The 22727-nt window shown below is 44.3% G+C and overlaps 2 protein-coding genes across 8 annotated transcripts in view; one reads left to right on the forward strand and one right to left on the reverse strand.

Moving 5' to 3' along the window:
• STX19 (syntaxin 19) overlaps positions 1-21826 on the forward strand; it is a 62357-nt gene extending 40531 nt beyond the window's left edge. For 3 of the 4 annotated variants that reach the window (XM_078657713.1, XM_078657712.1, XM_078657714.1), the window contains exons 2-3: positions 4750-4914; positions 20785-21826. In XM_078657713.1, coding sequence (XP_078513839.1) covers positions 20836-21717 — 882 coding nt within the window. In that variant the 5' untranslated portion in view covers positions 4750-4914; positions 20785-20835 and the 3' untranslated portion in view covers positions 21718-21826. The remainder of the gene's footprint in view (positions 1-4749; positions 4915-20784) is intronic. The other variant, XM_078657715.1, reaches the window with a different exon arrangement.
• The window catches only part of ARL13B (ARF like GTPase 13B), a 669439-nt gene that overhangs the window by 287751 nt on the left and 358961 nt on the right, over positions 1-22727 (reverse strand). The gene's annotated exons all lie outside the window — the stretch shown is intronic.

Genomic DNA, 22727 nt, shown 5'->3' on the forward strand with positions numbered 1-22727 from the left:
CTCTTTAAGACCTACAAGGGTTATTACTATATCATTCTGTAGTGCCTAGAAAAGACACGTCACCGCCTTTATGCAGCCCAACGTAGTGCACAGCACCTGGCAAGCACTGTGCTGTTGAGGTTCCTCTGAACCCATACCCCAATGGAGGCGCACCCTGGTTATTACCACCAGATGCAATAGAAATTGCCTTCTCTGGATCTCAAAATAGAAATTCTTGAATGGTAGTAGCACCCATCTCAATAAAGATCTTGTATTCTATGCACCCCATGGTTAACTCAATTTACTAGACCCCTCAGTCGTCCTCCGTCTCCATTAATTTGCTCCAAACATCTCAACAGGATGTCCGGGGCATAGGCACCTGAACAAAGGTTCATTGTACTGCACGACTGCAGTGCCGCACAACCCTCAATGCAGTGGGTATTCCTCACATAGGTTTCCAGGGAGCTATGAGGATTCTATACAACACACCTAAATCCGGTAACCTCTCCAAATTTGCCTCCTCAGGAAATCTATGTGAGTGGATCCACTGGACAAACCACTCCAACTGTGCCGCTACAAAACAGGCTTCTAAATCTGGAGCGGCTAATCCTCCCTTTAATGTTGGATGTTGTATTTAGACAAGGCCACAGTGCCTCTGCCCATTCGCCATTTAAAGCTAATCAACAGTGATTCAGGTTCACAGAAGATCCAACAGGGTATTACCATAGGTAGTGCTGTGAAAACAAAAGCAATCGGGGCAGCAACACCATTTTTGCTACCGCTATTCATCCTGCTAAAGAAAACAGCAGGCCTTTGGTAGCCACACTACTGTTGTGATCCAATAAATCAGTGGGTGCATGGCGTAACTAAACCACCAGGTACTTTAGGCAAGTACTCTCCCAAGTAAGCCCCTTAGATCCTCAGGTTGCGGCACATCCTTCAATAATGGGAACAGAAGATGTATTCCAATCCAATTTATGAATAGGCCAGATGCTTGTCCAAAATACTCTAGAAGGCTAATCGCATGAGGTAAATCTACATTTGCATTTCTCAGGAATAACATCATATCAGCATATATCGCTGAATATTGATGGATGCCTTGCACATCCAGTCCCCTGTAGACACCTCCGATACTCGCATAACTAGCGAGTGGTTTAACAGCAACTGCAAACAGAAAATAGTGGAAGAGGGCACCCTTGCCGCACCCCCTTCCCACCACATACCTTTCAGAAATATGCCTTCCCGTTTGGACTCTGGCAGTAGGTGTCGCATACAGGAGTTTGGCCCATTGGACAAACTCATTACTCAATCCCATTTTATTGAGCACCCTACAGAGACAATCCCAGCATAAGCTTTTAAAGGCTTTTCCACTATCTATTGTCTCCATCACTGCTTTTTCTTTTTCTTCCAATTCTGCTTCCATATTCGCCAGCACCCTCCTTATGTTATGAGCTGCATTTCGCCCCAGGAGGAACCCAGACTGGTCTCTTTGCATTAATTTGAGCATTAATGGTAACAGGCGCATTACCAAGATTCTACTTAGTATTTTGAAATACAAATTCAGCATTGAAAGCGGACAATACACCTGTACATCCTCCTGAGTCTTTCCCGGCTTTATCAACAGGATTACTAATGCCTCTGCAGTTGTGGGGGGCAAATGTCCTGCCTCATGGGTAGCCCAGTAGAGGGATTAACCTCTGCGTCAACGCCTCCATTTAAGCTGCATAGAATTCCACAGGGAATCCGTCTGACCCAGGGACCTTCCCTCTCGTATATGCTTTATAGCACCCTTCACTTCTTGAATGGTAACATCTCCACCCAGGCATCTCGCTTTCTCCTCAGTAACCCTCTGCAATTCCACCGGGTCTAGCAAACCCAGAGATAAACTGAGTAGGCAACTCCGGAGAGGGGCATATAACACTGTATAATAATCCCTAAATCTGCTATGGATGGCTTCCTGTGTATAGAGGTGTGCACCATCCTTAGAATCCACATGCAAGATCTGTGCACTTATATTCTTTGGATTAGTAAGCCAGGCAGCAGAGTACCTGCCTTATTATGCTCTGCATGTGTTCTGACCATATACTGTCTGTAGTCAAAACAGTGTAATTTTTCTATATCTACTTCTATTTGTCTCCTGGTGTCTAAAAGCTGCTATTTCAGACACGCATTTCATAGCCTCAAGTTCCCGCAGCAGCTTCTCATGCTTCTCAATCTCTCTCACCAAGGTACGCCTTACTCCCACTAGTTCTGCTTTACAATGTCCCCGAATATCAGCGTCAAATACATCCCACTCCCTCAGTGGAAACGCAGACGAAGCCTTATTGGCCAGAAAATAATTTTCCACTGCTTCTCTTATGACTTTGCGAAATGCAGGATCTTCCACGGTTTAAACCCACAAGTGCCAGTCAGGTATTCAGGGCTACTCTATATTCCACCCTAACAAAAGTAGAATGGTCTGAAACAGTCTTGCATAAACACTCCATATTAAATAACTCACGATTCACCCCCGGGGAACACAAAAATGTATCCAATTTCACATGAAGCTCATGCAGCCCTGAAAAGTTTAAGTAGTCCCTAGAATCAGGGTGCAAACATCTACACAAATCCACGAACCCCCATCTCTGCTGCCAAATATCTGACAATGCACCAAAAAGTCTATCAGGGGTGGGTGCGATCTATCGTGATCTGCGATACAATTGAAGTCACCTGTCACAGTATGTTATGCGTCATATATGGCGCCAATTTCCTAGTCATTTACAGGAAAACAACGCCTTGATCCATAATTTGGAGCATAAACCTCTACACTGGCCAAGTCCTAGCCAAATAAAACGCTGACACCACCACAAACCTTTTTACGGGGTCAACCAACTCATTTTATTTTCTGAAAAGTCCCTAGGGCGAATCCATATCATAACCCTTCTCGCAAAAGCAGAATTTGAGGCAGCATATAGTTTCCCCTACCATCTCTTCCGTAAAGCTTCACTTTTGGAAGTTGCAAGAGGAGTCTCCTGCAGAAGCGCAATGTGCTTTCCCAGTCTTTTTAATTTTGGATGGACTTTATAGCATTTAGTCATGCTATTCAGTCCCCACACATCTCAACTAATAAAATTGTACGTCATAGTGGTCGCCATATCTTTTTCCAAACTACTGGTACCAGTAGAAGCAAGTAATTTGGGTCAATCAAGCAATCAGGGGCTTTGTAAAGGACGCTACTCACCCGTGAGGGTCTCAAGGCGCTGGGGGGAGGGGGGAGTGCAGCTCCTGTTCAGTCGAAGAGCCAGGTCTTGAGGTTCTCCCTGAAGGTGTGCAGGGTTGGGGAGCGTCTGATGTTGACTGGAAGCCCCTTCCAGGCCTTGGGTGCAAAGTAGGAGAAGGCTCTTCCGCCTGCTCTGCGGATGGTCTCTGCCAGGGCAAGGTCGGCGGAGCGGAGGTTCCTTTTGGGTACGTGGAAGGAGACTCTCTTGTTGAGGTATTTGGATCCAATGTTGTGGAGGGATTTGCAGGTGTGGGTGAGCAGTTTGAAGGTTACTCTCTTCTCGACGGGGAGCCAGTAGAGGTCTCGAAGGTGTTGGGTCATGTGTTCATGCCGTGGGGTCACGAGGACGAGTCTGGCTGCGGTGTTCTGGATGGTCTGGAGTTTGTGTAGGAGGGTTTTGTTGAATCTGGCGTAGAGGGCGTTGCCGTAGTCCAGTCTGCTGGTTATGAGTGCGTGGGTGACGGTCTTTCTGCATTCAGGGGTATCCATTTGAAGGTCTTGCGGAGAGTGCGAAGGCAGTTGAAACTGATGGAGGCGACGGAGTTGATCTGGCGGGTCATGGTGAGGGAGGAGTCAAGGATAATGCTTAGCAGAAAAAACAGCAGAATTGTACTCAGGCTTTCAAAATACTTGCCCCAGGGTCACAAAGGGCAAAACACAGGATTAGCAAGAGATTCCCATGCTAGTAGCACTTTAAAAACACTTCAAGTGCAGTGGAAGTATAATAATTTTGTTCTCTACCTTTAAGATCAAGAAGAAACTATTGTCAGCTGCAGTACTTGATGACCATTTTAGTATACCTTTCTTCACACAAAAAGGTATTGTTTATTTAACCTTCTCCGAAAACTAGACCAATAACTGTGAAAACACAAGCATGCCCTAGACATTTTACCGAAATTAACATAAGGATTTACAAACATCAGAACATAAGAGACTGGACTGGGGGCCTCGCTGCAAGCTCAAAGGCACCTGAGACACGTGTGGACCGGAGAGAGGGGTAGTGGGCCAACGACGACCGCATTTTTTGAATTTTTTTGCAACTAGTCTAAATGAGGTCCCCCAAATGTGAAAAGTTTTTACAGTAATGCTTTCTCCAGGAAAAGGTAGCTGGGGGCGGAGCGAGGGCATAATCTACAGTTTGCAATTGTAAACTGAGGAATTGAGAGATATGAGAGGAAACATTAAAACTGCTCTCTGTAAAGTAACCTGAGTAAGGTACTTAGTCACTCCAAGTAATGTACTATTTTTAAATAGGAAAATATCCATTTACCAGGAAATTCTGCAAAGCTGGGTTTGCAAAAGTTGAATGCATGATGAAAAAGAGGCTGACAAAGCATGCCCATTTGTAAAGGCTAAGTCTGCGTTTTGAAAGATGTCCAAAATGATTGCAAATGCACTACGAAAACATAGCAGTGAAGTACAGTTTCTAAGAATGCCAATGCACTGCACCTTTGGTAACAAAAATAGCGTCAGCAGTGGAGAAAATAGTAACTTTATTTCTTGTTTTTCAGGTTTCCACTGCTTTATGCTGATCCTTTCATAAACGTACCCCGAGGATAACTGACAACAGCCGGAACAAAATTCAGGGACGGTAAATGACATCACTGCTGCTGTAGTTCACAAACATGCTAAGCTGCGTTGAGCAATTGACCTACACCAGAAAAAACTGCCGCCAGGTAGATGTTACACTCATGAAATACTTCTAAATATAGATTTAAAAAATAACTTTTAAGCTGTATGATATACTCTCTTAACCAAAGGGTTTGGGCGCTTCTCCAAAATTCAGAGAGTTAAATAACTAATAACCAGGTGCTTATTATTGGACATTAACAAAGTATTGTAAGAACAGATTTAGTTGTCACCACACATAAGGGAGGTCAAATCAAAACACTTAAGGTACCTTAAACCAAAGGTATCCTGGCACCGACAAGCCACCTCACTAACATTCAGTGTAGCAGAATCACTCTAAAAGAGAAGGATTTGAACCCGTTTCTGAAACAGGTCTCACTTGACCCACTCTCTCTGTAGAAAAGTAAATATATATGTGTATTTTAACACAGTTTCACTACAGCTCCTGTGTGTCACAAACTACCAACCATCAAGGCTATTATGTTATGTTGAGGATCAAGAAACTAGATGTATGGCAAATAAGCATACAATGGATAAAGGCAGATGAATGAACTGCCACAAACAAATGATGACAGCTTTACTATCAGGGCATTACAAGGTTGGGACTATTTTATTCAGCTGTTTATTGGAGAGCCCAGCCTATCCTACCACAAACCTGTCAACTCTCCAACATCATCATCCCCAAAACACCTACATTTGGACAGGGAACTATATTTGGATAGGTAAAATGTAGACGTTTTCAGCAAGAAGCAGTTGTAGATTTACATTTGCAGGCACACAATGGGAGAAATATGGATTTCTTTTTGTTTGCTGACGTACACCTATTTTCTCTACCTTGCACACACATTTTTAAATGATCAGTCCGGAAGAAGGCCTTTGTTCTTTAAAGGCAAGGTACAAACTAGCAATCAGGATCCACAAAATAAGTTAATAATGAAACCGCCTAATGCCAACAATATACAAAAGGTAAATTGCTTGGCCTGCTTGGTCTAAAATAATTTGATCCATCAGGGGAAAGGGTGACATGACTCCGTGAGGGGACTGTACAGCTATTAAAGAGAGACCGTGGCCCATGTTAGTGTCGTGCCACTTTAACAAGCCTCCATAAAAAGTTGTTTCTCTCAGAGTTTTTTTTAAATTAGGGCTTGCAAATAGGCCATAGCTATAACTTTGAAGATAATAGTTCACAATTATTAAATTCATGCTGCAAATAAAGAAAAGGTACAACAAGTTAACTAACGACTATAGTATGCAATTCAGTGTAATTAATGATGGAATTTCAGTTAGATTTCAACTGTGTTACAATTTACTGATTAGGGTGGTAAACCCCTCTGAACATTTTTTAGGTTTCGCCTGGGGCACGGAGCTTTAGCTCCGCACCCAGTAGAAATCTTTAGTTTTCAGTATGGGGAACTTGAATACACCCTCTGTTCCATTGGCTAGCTCCATAAATGGAGGCTAGCCATTGGAACAGAGATCTGTCCGTCATGGCAGGACCAGATTCGTGGGCGTTCCTGCATTTTTTTCCGCTCTCCACCCTTTTTGCATCGTCATTGGGCGGTGGGCGGAGTTTCGTTTTTTTTTTTGGTGTTTGTTTTCCTCATTTCATGCCGACCACGGCCGCCGGAAGAAGTCCAGGTGAGTGCGTTCCTTCCCGCCCCCCTCCCGCTTCCGTGTCTTTCCCGCCCCCCCCCCCCCCTTCCGTGCCTTTCCTTTTTCTGCCAGAGGGGTGCCATGATATTTTTTGCTAAACTTTTTTATCCATAACGAACAGCTGAAGTTTCGTTTTTGCATTTTTGGGAGCATAGGGGGAGATGCTGGACCGTGAGCGGAGGAAGGAGAGTATAGTGGCCTCCCTGCGGGCCCTGGGGGCCCCGGTGGGGAGGCCCAAAGTGAGGAGGGGGGGAGCCCATACCAGCAGGTAGGCCCCCCTGGGTCAGGACACTGCCGAAGACCGCGAGCCGCCTGCGGGGGAACGACGGGCCCCCACCCTTGCGGGTTCGCCGGAGCACGACAAAGCCTGTAGGTCTGCTCCCGACCCTGGCATCCGAGGCCACCGACCCTCCGGAGGATGCAGAGCAGCGCCGGGAGTCGGCGCAGGGGGGTCGCGTCCTCTCCCCCATCCCCCGGGAAGAGGAGCCCAGGGGGCTGAGTGACAAGGTAAGACTCGTCCACAGACAAGACAGGGAAAGGACCGGGTGCTTAATCTGTATAGAGCAGATTGTATGTCCCGGCTTCGCTTTGCACGCTCTGTGATCTTGGGCATGTCGTTCCCAAGTGTGTGCAAAACGTATATACATTATAAAGCAGGTGGTGCCCCTGAGTACTCGCCTGCAGTCGTGAATTCTGTGTCTGAACAACTGTTCTGCTTACAAAGTTTATCCACACATGCGTACACGTCTTTCACAGGTCAACATTTACTCTTTATTTAAAGCATGGCATTGCTGCGCATACTGTGGTTTAATTCCTGTCTAAACAACACGAAAGTGTCCCAAAACCTTTTTTTCTGCGTTTCCGTGAATCTCCCACTTGCTGTTCCCCTCTTGCCTTTAATGTTTTTTTTCGAAATCCATATCACTTTCCGGTATTAATATATGTCGAGGACATACAAAAGTCGTCGCTCTGGTATTTTTTTTTCTCGGTGACTTTAACTCCTTGTAAGCCCCCTTATTACCCGTCCCCGTATTCCTCGGGTGTCAGGGTTCCTTTAAGCACTATCACTACGGCTACAAGTCGCGCTTTTTGCCTGTTTTACATTTTTAATTTAGTGTGTAGCGTAGGATAGGTTGATGAGTTAATGTACGTGCTGCAGAAATCTGTTTGCTACCTGCAACTAGCCATGAGCTGGAAACCCCGAAGCAAGTCAAAACAATGAGTAACATTGGTTCGTTAAAAATAAAACGTTTATATAAAGCCTACGGTGCTACATAAAATATATGTTGATATGTTTTTATTCGTGTCACAGTTTCCTCTGTTGCGACCTTGGCTTGGGCGAGTTTCTTATTTCCACCACATCCAGTTCTCAGGGTAAGCGTTTTTGAGGTGTAGAAGGTTCTTTTTTGCTGTCGTTTTGTGCGGATGAGTGACCCTCCCTCCCCACCCCATGCCCTCCCTCTCGTGTTTTTTAAGGGTTACCTCTACTGATGGCGTCTGAGCTGAAACACGCCATAGACTGTCCAGAAGGGGATTTGCGCTGAAAATAAAATGCCCAACAATTGCCTATTCTAATTATGCCTTAAAATGTCACTGAGACCATCTGCTCCGCACGAGGCCATGAATCGAAGGGGCATGGAGTGTGGAGACAGTTGAAAGAAGAGGGAAGGGAGGCTGAAAGGGTAAAGTTTTCCGATAGCTAGTGGTGTAAGTCAGGCTTTATGTAGCAAATCTGTTCATAATCACACCAAGAAAAGCATGTTTTAGGGCAGTTAGTGTCACACTCCTTGCAGCCAGCTCTCTCTCTCCTGCCCCCTCCCATCCCCTCCTTGCACCATGCACCCCTCCCTGACTCTCTGTGCTCTTTACCTCTGGTGAAAGTCGGGCCACCCCCCCCCCCCCCCCCCCCAGGCCCCTCTAGTGATCTCCCGCCCCCTATCGGTGCTCTCGTTCCTGCCGCTGCCCCTCTTGTGCTCACATTAATCCTCTGTTCTAAGGGCAACATTTTGGGGTGGGCGGTCTGTAATCACTCTTCTCCCCCCCCCTTCCCCACACACACACCTTCCTTCCAGTGCACCCACACCTGCAGCCATAACCCCCTTCCTCCGGCCTCCTCTGCAGCTTTGCCTGGTGCAGGAGACCGGATTCCCACGTGTGCTCTTCGTGTGTCCTCTCATTTCACCCAGCCTCTCCTCCCCCCCCCCTTACGCTAGTGCATTTCGGCACATGTTTTAGTCACATTCGACGGGATCTAGCTGTGTGCCTTCAGGGCGCTGTACCTACAGGTCCCTGGTGAGAAGCTCCGCACGAGGCCATGAATCGAAGGGGCATGGAGAGTGGAGACAGTTGAAAGAAGAGGGAAGGTAGGCTGAAAGGGTAAAGTTTTCCGATAGGTAGTGGTGTAAGTCAGGCTTTATGTAGCAAATCTGTTCATAATCACACCAAGAAAAGCATGTTTTAGGGCAGTTAGTGTCACACTCCGGCCCCTTTAAAAAAAATGTATTTTCCTGCCAAACACAAACTCGAAAGTGAAATAGGGCATAGTGGCAAAACATGATTTACACAGGATCACACAATTTGATCAGTTTATTAGGCTAGGAATGAATTCCATGTCTTCTACTTTGAAACTTTGCGACTAAATGCACCCGTTGCAAATGCACAGAACCACAGCTACAAATTCTGAACCAGCACCTTCAACCATTTCCCGTCTATAGCATTTACATGCTCCAAAACGAACTGTAATTCTACAATGCCTGAGTATAATTCCCCCTACGATGATTATTGGTTTACAAGTGTTTTTCCTAAAGTCCTCTTTGCTCTGAAGCATGTGAGCACTATAGAAATAACACGAGTAATCTTCAATCTTTAGTGCAGTAAACAAACAGTTATTCAATGAAGGATGTGCAATGTTTAGTGCTGTACATATGATAGTTTAAGTGAAGTCATTTTTGCCGGGTGTCTCTGTCTGGTGAGTATTACCTCCTAGCTAAGACTTGTTTTTTGTATCTATCTCTAGCCAGTTTTCATCGTAGTGCAAAATGCTAACTATAATAGTTGCAATACAAATCGCATTTGCGAGAGATTAAGCTATTGCCATTGTAAATGACAATGCCATTTATTTATCTGTTTTCAAAACCAACACATAAATAAAAAGTTTGTCATTCACAATGCCACTAGCTCAAACATTTCCAAAGGCGAAACCGTTGCATTGTAAATGCTTGTTCTTTTAGGTTCTGTAACTTCAGCAACTGGGGCTCAACCCACTACTAACAGCTCACATTAAAAAAAATCACCTCATGTTAATAAGTTATTAGGAGTACTTTGAGAGTTATAAGTCCGTGTACCCAAACTACACCCCGTTCCTGACATTCCCATTAAGAGCAAACATTTGGATGTAAGTGAGCCGGTTCCTCAGAGGGCCGTGCTTTCATATCTGTTTGTGAAGGTGTGTGGTTTTAACGTTTCGAGAGTTCAGGTAGTATAGTATCAAGTAGGGTCCACAGGTGCCAGAATCCCAACTACGGCCCTTACCCCAGTACATTCTGCAGTTACCCTTGGGTACACATCTGTCATCCAACCTCAAATATTATGGACAAATGTGGATTTGAAAGCCACGTCAACAAATCTGCATACTTCCCTCACATCAGTTAATGCTTTCACCATACTTGTGACCCATATATAACGGGAAAAGTACTGAACATGCGGAGACCATATGCATGAGTACAGTAACTTGACACAAATCTGCTGGCGACATTGTGATGTTATATATTTAGTGAAGATGTGTCAGTGTTAAGTATGTGTGCTGAAAGTAGTCACATTTATTGCACATGAAATAAGCCCTACAGAAAATCGTTGCTGGTTAGGCGGCAATCTTTCCCACTCTTTATCTGCGAGGGCTGTACTTAAAAACAAATATCATATACATCAAAATCAACCTAATCCAGGAACTTGGCTTCTCGCAAAGTATTTAAAGTCAACATTCAGTCGAGGGTATGGGGCTGTGTGCTTGAGGGCATGTAATTACATAAAAAGAATCAACAGTCACCCACTCACTAACATCTATTTACCCCAGTGTCAATGAGTACAGATGCGCTCACAAATTGGAACCCAGGTTTGACCAAGATCAATACAGCCCTGGTGTATGAAGAGTAGGAAAGGGAATACATTTCACCCCTGAACCACTTTTCCGCTCAGCAACCTTATTACTCATCATGTGTGTTTCCTGCTGGACAGCGAAATAAGTATCTTTGTGGGACTCGGACTTAAGCATGTGGGTCGGGAAAAGTTCCCAAATCCTCCATCAGTCTCTTCACACAGAAATCTTGAAGGTCTGTAACATTGAATTAGGACAGAGGCACAACATATTCACTGCTGCCTGCAAAAGGTGCCACCCAAAGAGTCTAAAAAGACACTGCTTGGGAATCGCACTCCAAGTAGAGGAATTCAGCAACTGAATGGGGGACATAGACAACCAACACAAAAACTCAGTAACCATAAAAATAGACCACACCCAGAGACCGAATTCGATTTTTTTTGCCCCTAACAAAAACACTAAATAGTGAGCTGATCCACTCCACTACGTGCCAGGATGCTTCAGTTGGGGACCCAGAGAAACTGCATAGGTGAACCACTTTAGGAATAAACTAAAAGGGACAGGATAGAATCAACCTCTTACTTATCACCCCTTGTTATGGCTTACTCAGTCATGAACTTAAAGGGCAGTCAACATTACCTGTAGCGCAAGAGATCCAGGTTACCAAATGACAGCACAAACTGTATGTTGTCACTCCATCCCAGGTCAATTGACCTGACCATTACAATCATATAAATGGAATGAAGGCCTTCCAAACAAAGGGCATTTGCCATGGGGTCAATATAAGACCGCTCTACTTCCATCAGTTTCCTGGTTTGCCTCTGATGCCTTTTAGGGTGTATCTGGTGTGACCAGAGGTATGGGACCCAAAGCCAGTCCTGTTTCATCTATCATTAGTAAAAGCCTTTTCTTCAGCCTAGTCCAGTGTAGCATTTAGTAAATTAGTATGTTTTGTTATTCACAAATACCTTCAATTTAGCTGAGAAAAGCATGTTCTTCAGTGCCGGTCTATGCTATTTATTTTTTACTTTAATGAACAACATGTGTTGTTGTTGAAAAGCTTGAAAATAGTCAAGGAGAATATTTATTGATTATTTATTTATATTTATTTATAAAGTTTTATATAGCGGGTTTGTCATGCCTCAAGGAGCAAGATTCAATCATGGTCTTTACAATTGAGCAAGCATGCTATAATCAACTTGGCCTTTTGTGTGTTTCATGTACCGTATAAACAATTAATGTACAGAGTTCCCCAAGAAGTCGTGTTAGTGTGGCATAGCAGTCTCTCTCTCAAAGGAAAGACGTGTAAACAATAATCAGGGAACCACGGGGATCCCTTGTCGGAACTAGGAAACCTCATACAACTGAATAGCTGGATGATTGTATTTTCATCCCGCAAGGTAGTTGTCTTGCCTCATCACCGGCTTCCTGCTCCTACGTCAAGCCGGCGCTGCAATGCCTGACGGGTAGCACAAGGTGCTACACTTTTATGGAGTTCTTTTGTTCCTTGCCGTGGTTGAGTGCGTATGAGGGACCTAGAAAATTAAAGTAGTGAGCGTGAGGAAGTGTATTAAAAAAGGTTAGTTGAGTCCACTAGGAAGACTTTATTCGTGTGGCTAACTGCCTTAAAAAAATAGTGAAGGAGGGGTACCGAGAATGTATTTTGGCCTCGTTCAACCCTCGCATGTGGTCAACATGTTTCATGCCCTATAGGCAATTCTTCAGGACCTAATCGTGCTTATAAACTAGTAAAGTGCCCAAATTGGGCGTTACAGTGTATGCAGTATACAACCTGAGGGGTAAGGAACCAGGGCAGGCCAGTGGTCCTGCGCGGAATTCAACCCTGGAGGAAAAAACAAAAGACAGGTGTGCGTTATATACAGAGAAGCACATGCTGGTTATTGTGTAACAGCATGCCATACTGTAAAAACCTCATCAACCAAGCAGTAGAAATTCGTCTAACCTGATCTTTTAGTATGACCGTGAGAGAGAGAGAGACTAAAGATGCCCATAACATTGTTACAAAAACAGGTGTGTCAACACCTTGTGGTTAACTAGAAAATGGTAGTCTACTTTTGATTCCTATGATAGACTCAGTGAGTGAATTATACGAAAAAGAGGAGACATTTGCGTCAAAATAGACGAAGGTGGGGTGAGGGTCAAGATAAAGATGTTGGGAATTTAAACCTAAGATCTTACCCTCAGACCTTAAGGAAGCGCCCCGCAGACTGCTCGTGTGTAACCTGTGCTTCTAGGTACATACCTGTTAAGTGAAGCAAGGTAGGTTTTAATCACCCATTCAATACACAAGAGGTGGGGTGGATTTGGCCAACAATATATCCGGAGCCGCGTCCTAACGACCATAAGATGGCAGTATAGACATACCTCTCAAGGCAAGCTGCAGCGCCGGGACTCCCGCTACGTGTACCGGCCGGCATCACTGACCACTAAGCCCCATACCATCATAATATATTATTGGGATATATTAAGGTCAGGTCCGCCCCTAACTGTGCCTCTCGGTGTGGTAGCGAGGCACCCCAGGGGGCTGGAAGTACGCTCAGTAGGAGGCGTGAACGCAACGCGCTGGTCGCACCGGCGCCACTAGCCTGAGTGAGGGCAGTCTCTAGTCACCACGGAATGGTGGCAAGCCGCGACCCAAGACCAACATCGCTAGCCGATCCGGGGGAGAAGGAGGGAGGGATGTGTGTTAAATGGTACCAAAAACTGGCTTACCCGGTCAGCACGAGGCTAAAGCGTCTTGGAACCTCCACCCGCGTGCGCCGTGGTCCGGCACTAAGAGCAGCTGGTGCCGCTTGGAGAAACCCGCAGCCATTAAAAACAAAACAACAAATAGGTTACGTCCGGGTCGGGTGTGTCCCGGGGGACGTCGTTTGACGCAGCCAATCAGGTGCCTCGAGCGAGGAAGTTAATTAACAGAGAAGATGTCTCTGGGATGTAATGTCCAAAGGACGCGCCATATTGGAAGGGGTTGGGTTCTCAAGTATGACTAAATTAGAGGGAGAAAAAAAAAAGGGGGGGGGCGGATGGAAGTGGAGGCGGGGAAGGTGAAAGGGGGGAACGGGAGAAAGTGGGAGGAAATTTTTTTTCAAATACGAGGGGCAGGGAAGGAGGGGGGATAGAGAAAGAGGAGGGGGGAGGGGGGAGGAGGAACCCATCATTGCTACTGGGCTAATGATACTATATGCTCATGGTCAAGTAATGTGCTCTGCACTGCCTTCAAGCTGAGGCGCCTGCTACTCGAATTATCTGATTAACAAATTCCAGGGGACGGAATCATTCAGTCCACGGGTGTCTAATTGTAAACGATGCACCCATCTCTGTTCAATTTTGTGTAACGCTTGCTGACTGATGGAAGGGTGCCATTCCAACATGACCCACTGCATGTTTTCGGCAGTATGGCCCTGCTGTTTACAGTGTTCATACAGGCGTGTATGTGTCTTGGCGCAGCGGATGTTGCTGTTGTGTTCCATTATGCGTACTTTGACAGTGCGCATCGTCATTCCAATATACTTTAGACCGCAAGGGCAGGTCAGCATATAGATGCATCTGCAACTATTACAGTTCGTATGCTTGTTGAGGTGCCATGTGAAAGTGTCCGACAGTGTGATGACCTTTCCTTGTATAGACTGGGGACAGACGACACAATTGCCACATCGAAAATGCCCTACAACTGGTGGTAATCCCCATAGAGTGTTCTGAGGGAGGGTGCTCATCTTTTTTGGTCGGGTGTGGATGAGTGTGTCCTTAAGGTTTGTTGTTCTCTTGAAAGCAAAGCGTGGGCGTGGGATATCTAGTCCAGTCCAGTTCATGTACCGCTCTAAGAGGCATGGGTATGCCCATGTGTGTGTCCATGCTCACTGTGTCACTGGAATCAACTGTACCCGGCTGATTGGCCCATAACTAGGGCAAAACTGGTACGGGGTTATTGTGTTATGGTTCAGAAGGACCTGGCCCTGAAGTTCGGGCTGGACTGTTCCCATGAGGAGCAGGGTCATGACTGCTGTGTATATGGCTGGGTCCAAACTGAGGTGACATGGTGAGCATAAGAACGATGGGTTGAGATGCTACCATGAGTGATTGCCACTGGTTAGACAAATTGCAAGCATTCCTCCCATCACCTTTAGTTTTTTCATGTACCACCAGTTGCTGGTAAGAACCCTCTGGGCTAGCCTAGGTGGTTGAGGAGATCCTGCAGTTGCCTGAGGCTCAGCAAGCACATGCAGGATGGACATGGAAAACTGTACAGTATAGAGAGACCTACATATCCTATGTATGCCCTGGCACAATCAAGACCTCCTATTCCCTGCCTAGGTCACTAGCACTCCGGTTGCATCCACTGGACCAGCAGTCAAAGGCATCACAACAAGATGGAAGGATCCTGCATGCCAGCATTTGGGATCCAGAGCAGCTAAATCTATTGGAGTCACCAACAGTGGTGGGGAAACCAGCATACGTGAAGTTGCCCTATAAAGCCTCACGTTACTGGGTCTTAAGGTCTATGGAGGATGCACCACAATGGGAGGTCAATGGTGCCAGGTGGTGCACATGGTGCTCCTGACAGCCAATGTCCAGTAGTGCAAGGGGCGGGCGGTGACAGTGACACAGGAGCCAGCAGGTTTTAATAAGAGTCTCCCCTTCAAAGAAGAACTGTAGAACACAGGTCAGATGGGCACATTTCATAGGATGCTACAGCGAAATGGCTACGAACTCCATGTCCCATGTCAGGATTCCTGGTCAACGAGTCGTGGTATTAATGTTGTATGAGCTCCTCAAGTCTCTTAAAGGGAACAGTCCAATGGAAAAAAAGATGATCCTGGCCCTCCACAACATCTGAAGCATACCAGTTCAGGCAGAGCACCCCAAAGTCCACCATGTATTAATACAAGCTTCATACATTCAGTTAGAGTGAAGGCTGAACTAAGGAGGTAGGACATCCCATTACGATGGAAGTGCACCGGTCGCCTAGGGGCCCCCCTCACCATGCCACAGAAGAACCCTCAATCTACAGATTATAAAAGGCCTATCTGGGACCAGAAAACTACCCTCTCAAGCAATTCACCTACCAGACATAACTGTGCACTGTGCCACATAAAAACTAGGGATCAAGATAGTCTCAGCACTGACGGTGGTAGACATATCCAGGGCATGAACATGCTGATCATAGGTTCCTCATTGGGTGTAGAACATAGGTAGTTACGAGCTGTCATTTATCACTCCACATTCAGGTATGCAGGAAAGGAGGGAAGGCGGTGGGGTGCTCTTTCTAACTCCATTTAAAGAGTTTCATAAGCTAAGAGTAAAATAAGGGGCAAAACAGAGCAGGATTCCTTCATACTGTTTTCCCTCCCACTTGTAGATGTCAGGGCACCTGGCAAAATAGTGAACGTCTGCTTCTAGTCTGACAGGTAACAGTCAACAGAGGCTCTATTATTCTTGCCTCAATCCAGCTCAACACCCCCTGTTTCAGTTTTTAAGCTCAAACTCCACAGGGTTGTTTAAGGCATTTTCTAGTTGCCAAGCACTCATTTTTCAAGGGCCTTAATCGTGCAAAATTCAAGAGACCGTGAGTTGCAGAAATATGCAAATGTGGAGCGGGGGTTCTGTAATGGAAATTCCTCTACTATCAAAACGTACATGACCTCATCTCGAGTCACAATCTGTGTAGCTGAGAAGCAGATATTCCAGTTCCCAATACTAAACTAGAGATGATGCGGTGGTAATTTGGCACGGGTTCAAAAATAGGAAACCACTCGTACAGAAATTCTCCTCCACGCTAATACCTGGTCCTGACGTTTTGGTTAACAAAGAAAAAATAAGGACACGTTTAATGTTTCTAGGAAAGAGCAGTCGAAATAGTCAAATGCCACTATTTGCTTGAAGGCAATACTGTTAGTACACGACACAATGATCAGCTATGATTGTGGTGTTTAACCTCTCCCCGATGAGTCCATGACTGAGGAACGCAGCAGAGACCGCATTCCTTGTTACAAGCTATTTTAATGCCGCTGAGCATGGCTCTGAGCATTTCACAGAACGTGAAGCATTAACTACACAGCAGACTATAGTAGCTGTCCCATCAAATAAGGGACAGTTTCCAGGCATCATCAGCATAAACGTGAGAACATCTTGTTGGGTTGTTAAGGTACCCCTATACTGCACCGGACAGCATGCATCCATACCCTTTGTTTCCCATGTCAAGTCTGATGGTTTTCAGTTTTTGGTCACAGCAATGACGATATTCATGTGTGTGCGTTCCAAGCACACTTACACAGAATGTGACCCAGAGTGGGCTCTGTAGTCCAGAGGGGCTTGCCATGAACAGGACTCCCGGCAGGGTCACAACTATAGAAGCCTGACAGTGGTGACAGCAACAGATTGTAGTGACAGGAGAGGCTTATTTTTACTTGTTGCATGCCAGGGAGAGTTGCCTACAGGCCTCTCCTGCTTATTAAATTGGTCTGTCAGTCGCCCTGACTGTGTCTTTCACTCCGTCCATGTGGACATGGATGGCGCTTGCGTAGGGTAGATGTGCATATAGTGTGCATCAGCTCACAATCTAACACCTGTGGTGTAATGTGCACAGAAAGCATGTTGCATATCCCCGACACTGCCTCGAAGGCAACTTCCAAGGGAAGGCAGTGTTCACCTTTAACTGCAGGTTGTATGGAGGAGGAGAAGGAGGCTAGAAGCCTTGTAGGAATCGGTGATGCAAAAGATCAATAAGTGAGCAACTGTAGTCGGGCAAACCTAGTTGCCAGGAGTAACATATCTGAAGAACAAGGATGTATTAAATATAGTAATTTCAGGTAAACTTTAAGGCAATGCAGCGTCACATTGGAGGATAGATAAGTTAAAAACAAAGAACACTTCATGCTAATTTGCATGCTAATCTGACAGAACCCGAAGGAGAAATAATGTTTACTAAGAACAGTTTTATTCTGATGAAAAACAGCTTGGACTTTACCGTAGAGACGGGTTTAAAGCCCTCTGACTCTAGGGAGAAGCTATGTGCAGCCAGACACACAGCTTTAAAATTTACTGACTAATGTTTCAAACAGATAAGGAATAAAACCTGAAACTAAAAGAACCAAATCAAGTTCCTCTAATACGGTGCAGCCTCCAAACTGGACTGAACACATTTGAAAGGTTGTGGATGTAAATGCTTAACCACAGCATCTTACCTGGTTTAAGAAAATAAAAACACTACCAGAGTTATCCTAAGTCCAACTAATGTGAGGTAAGGCCTGCATAACCCCAATCTAACAAAGTGGGAGACAAATAAAAACGTATTGTCCAATATATAAGAGATTAGGGTGATGTCCTTCCCAACCACACAATCTTAGTCTCTGACACTTGTTGTGAGCTCCAGTGCACTTTGACCTGAAAGCCTTCAGAACAAACAGGTCGTCGTCATCAGAAAGGAATAAACCTTCATCACCAGAAGGAGCATATGGAGAATAATGACCAGTTTGACAGAAGGGTCACCAGGAATACAGGACAACTGGGTGTCTGTCTTAATTTGAAAACTACCTGGAGAATCAGGGGATGGGTAGGAAGCGATAAAAAGCTAAGCTCAGCCTCAGCTAATTTAAGACCAATGCATCCCTTCCAAGACAGGAGATTACCATACATTCAGGAGGCGAAAGACTGGATCAAAAGGCAGAACGCCAACAATGCAAGAAAAAATGCGATCTCCAGGAGCAGATAAGTCTACTAATCCAAAAGGCGAAAAGAACACTTACCTTTGCACCTAGATGCAAACATTTCTAATCGCCTCTGTCCCCCATACCAGGACAGGAGGTAAAGGGCAGCTTTTATCTCGCACTCACATGGAGTGTATGCAAATGTGTTTAAGTAGCCCACTTGAATATTGTAAACTTAAATTGGCTAGTCATGCAAAGAGTTACAGTCCAGTTTTAAATACTCTTCATCAAATAACAATATTTATCTGAACAGGAGACCCCTGCTTGTAGATATATAAAACAAGGTTGTGCTATGGTCTGTGAAGTTTGTGCCACGAAAACAAAAAGGCTATTGAGGCAAGAAAGACTCCCCTCAACTACAGCATATTTACGCAGAGGGCGAATATGCTTAAAGACATGAGCACATAAACCTAGGGAGGGCCAGTACTGGCACCATAACATTATTCCATAAGAATCACTTGTGATCGGGAGGAGCAAAGGGGATGCCATCTTAATAGCACCAGCATTATTGACAAGGGTCTCCTTGAAGATGGACAGCACAGTAGCATGGTGGGGGATGTCTGTCCCTTGATCCAAGTATAAAGCATCCTCACACAGTTTGATGCTCTGAAGTATGATAAGGCTTTCAGACAAACAGGCAATGGGAGTGGGGCATGCAAGGTAGAAAGCGGCCTTCCATATTCACGTTTCCAGCGGTGTTCCAAAGAAAGAGCATCCGTGTTAGGGTTTGCAGGGACTTTCCTCATTAGGAGGCAGTCCGAGATACTGTATCTATTGTATCCTAGAAAGGTCAACTTGTAGCTGGTCACCTACATAGCTACAGTGAAGCCAGGTATCTACAGCTTGGTCTAGGTTTCTTTCTGCCCTTGTTATCTGTGGAACATGCATGAATGAGTGCTGTGGTGATTAAGGGAGAGTGAGTCGTGAAGTTCCAGTCCAGATTTACACCTACTCCACCACATTAGGACAGATTCATTCCGTACCACTGTATCCAACCATGCCAAGCTGAGGTTTCAAATTTTAATTACGTGAGTTGGCAATGCGCAATCCTCCCAAAATCCTCTCCAATCGGTGACTCCATATAACAGGTGTGTCCGTTAGGGTGACAGTCGACTGCTGGCTCAATGCTTCATTTTTTGGAGGAGAGCATGACAAAATTGGCTTGCATCACATTGCCTCCCTGTGCTTGGCATGTCTAAAGCGACGGCAGTGAGTTAGTTTAAGGTGAGCAAGTTTATATCTATTTAAGCTGCACGTGGTGTCATTGTCGCATCACCATGTCGAAAGTGATAACTATCCACCGAAAGTGCAGTCTGCCTAGCTTCGGAAACAGGTGTTTTTCATTTAGACAACAAAACACATTATTGCCAACAGTAGCTGGCGCGTACACATTTTTACATTCCTATCCCTCACTACTTAAAGGCCTGACTAATTGGACTGCCCGCAGTAACGAAACCGATACCGAGACTCTGACAGGCTATAATTTTGTTAAGAGGTCAAGTTTTCAGGAATGAGTCAAGTAACTGATAAATTCATGAAGAACGTCATCAAACCTAGCCCTCCAGGCAGGAAAACGAAGGCATCAGTCAAGAACTAGAATACTGTATCGCAAATATCCTGATTCGGGTAATCACTCTACACAGAATTGTTTATATTTTAATTGGAAAAAAACAGTTTAAGGTTATTTGTGCTTCAGTAAATGCAAAATTAGAAAGCAAGTGAAATTTGTCAGATATGGTATGTCACACAGGCATTTCTAAACAGCTAAAGTATGTAAAAAAAAGTGTTAACACTTTCAAACCCACCTGTCACCTCTTTCAAATGGTTAAATCTTAAAAACTTATAAATGGATTTATGTTTTCCAAGCCAGGTTTGACTTCCGTTTCTGGTTTGGTCTAAGTTAGTTCAGCGATTTTTGCCGAGCTCCAAGCAAAATTTCCTGTTAGACCTAAAATGGAAAAAAAGCATCTATTCTGACACCCAATACCCCACTTTATTTAACTTTTTGTCCTGCATAGACTGTACAAAAACTGGTAGGCATGACCTTCGCTGCATACGCTAAGCGAATGTAAAATTCGGTGCAGATCTGCTAATGGTTAAACTGCATGCAAAACAAAAATGCCTTTTTAATTTGAGGTGCAGCTGAACCATAAAAACACAGGAAAATGCCACTGTGGAATTTATACACAGATCCACACTTAGAAACGTACTGTTTGTGTTTTCAAACAATGAACTTCCTAATCTAAAGAACAGAACACTGATAAGCATACCAACCAATGCAATGTACAGTATTTCTAAATATACATTATTAAAAGTGGGACACTATTTTTAAACAGCATTGATGTGAGTCTCAAAATCAATGTGGCCCAGCTATTACATTAATTACAGATGTTACAAATGATTGCATTTTATTTGAAATTAATTAGTAATATTTTGTGTTCTCCTAGGTTTGAAAAAGAAAATTCAACATTGCTTTCTGTTCCCTCTGACGTGGAAACATGAAAGATCGCCTGCAAGAACTTAAGCTCCGGGCTAAGGAATTGGAAGCATCCGGAGAGATTGAAAATGAGCCCAGTACAAATGAAGAGGTTGAAACTGAGTTCCAACAGCATGCAATTGTATTTGAAAAAGAGCCAGTTGTTGAGAGCTACATGCATGAAATTCATAAACTACGAGAGGACATTAATCGTTTGGAACAAGAAATCGAGCTATTCGGTGAGCAGCAAAGAACTCTAGTGTCTTCAATGAGAAGATTTAGTGTTATGAAAACGGAGAGCAACATTACCAGAGAAATAAAGGTTCAAGCCGAAAATATCAACCGGCGCCTAGATGCTTTAAGTAAACGGGCAAAAAAGACCGAAGGAGAGAACGGGGCCTCCTCTGGTCTCGCGAGGATACTTCGGTCCCAGCATGCTGCCTTGTTCAGGCATTTTCAGAAGACCATGTTTCTGTACAACAACACAATTGCAACCAAGCAAGATGCGTGTAAGAAGTTCATTGTCCGGCAGCTTGAGGTTGCCGGAAAGGAAGTGTCAGAGGAAGAACTGGAAAAAATGGTGGAACAAGGCAAATGGGACGTCTTCAATGAAAACGTGCTCACGGATATAAAGATTACAAGAACGCAACTCTCTGCAATTGAGCAGAGACAAAAGGAACTTCTCAACTTGGAAACTCAAATGAAGGAATTACGGGACCTTTTTCTCCAAATTTCTCTGATGGTGGAGGAACAGGGAGAAGTAATCAATAACATTGAAATGAACACGGCAAATACAGAAGACTATGTCCATAAAACTACAGAGCAAATTAAGTTAGCTGTTAAATACAAGAAAAAGCATCCCTGCAGGGTGCTTTGCTGCTGCTGTTGTCCATGTTGTGACTGAGAGGATTCTAGCTCAAACCAGTGCACCAATAATTATTCCTCATAGTGTCTAGAATACATGTAAAGCCATGGACATATAAAAGGTTAAATAAACAGGCATGTTAGCACAATCTTTCCTTTACAGTAATATTTTCCATATCCCAACACATATTTATGAGGTTTGTGAGGATTATCTTTCTCCATCGCAGATAAGCCGGAACAAAAAGAAGAATGGTCTTTTAATTCTTGCTATAGAAGAAAGCAGCTGACGCATCAAAAAATATGGCCTTAATACTGGTCTATGAGTAAGTAAGTTACTAAACTACGTATGCAAAAGGGCCAGGGTGCACAATGACGATTTCACTGCACCATAACTACATGCTGATGACAAACTGGAAATTGAGTCTGAAATTTAAAAACGACAGCCTGCGAGATCACAAAATAAGTATCACAGTAATTTTAGTTGCATCAAATCAATTATTTATTCTCCTGAGCTATACAAATTTTTATATAGGCTCAAGGTGAAGAAAAATCACGATATCAAAAACACCATATAACTCTTAAATCAATTCTACAATTTCCTAATGAATCAACTTAATGAAATTTTACTTAAAAAGGAAAGTCATCTTTTTGTCCAAATTGACTCTGTGCAATTTAGGTGGACAAAAAAAGTAATTTGTAATTAAAAATGTTCACATTTGATCCCATGGGGGGGGCGAGGTGGCATGCTAAATGCAAAGTAAACTCACAAACATGCAGGTTGGTTGACATGTACAACCATCCTTGCAGGTACTTTCCCATCCTGGCAGAACACATAAAACTAGCCCTGATAAAAGAAGTAAAAAGTAGATTTTATGTCCAGCAAATAGCAGCTAACTTCCTCATATTTCCGGGGGGGGGGGGGGAGGGATAGATGAACGAAAAATATTTTAGGTATGGAGAAAAAAATAAAGTTAAATATGAAAGAGTACATTTCCACAAGATTACTCGTCAAAATCTAGGACAGTCAAGTTTCTAGGAGTATCCTTTGGC

The sequence above is a fragment of the Lissotriton helveticus genome, chromosome 8 (assembly GCF_964261635.1).
Source record: "Lissotriton helveticus chromosome 8, aLisHel1.1, whole genome shotgun sequence".
In the NCBI taxonomy this organism is placed as follows: domain Eukaryota; kingdom Metazoa; phylum Chordata; class Amphibia; order Caudata; family Salamandridae; genus Lissotriton; species Lissotriton helveticus.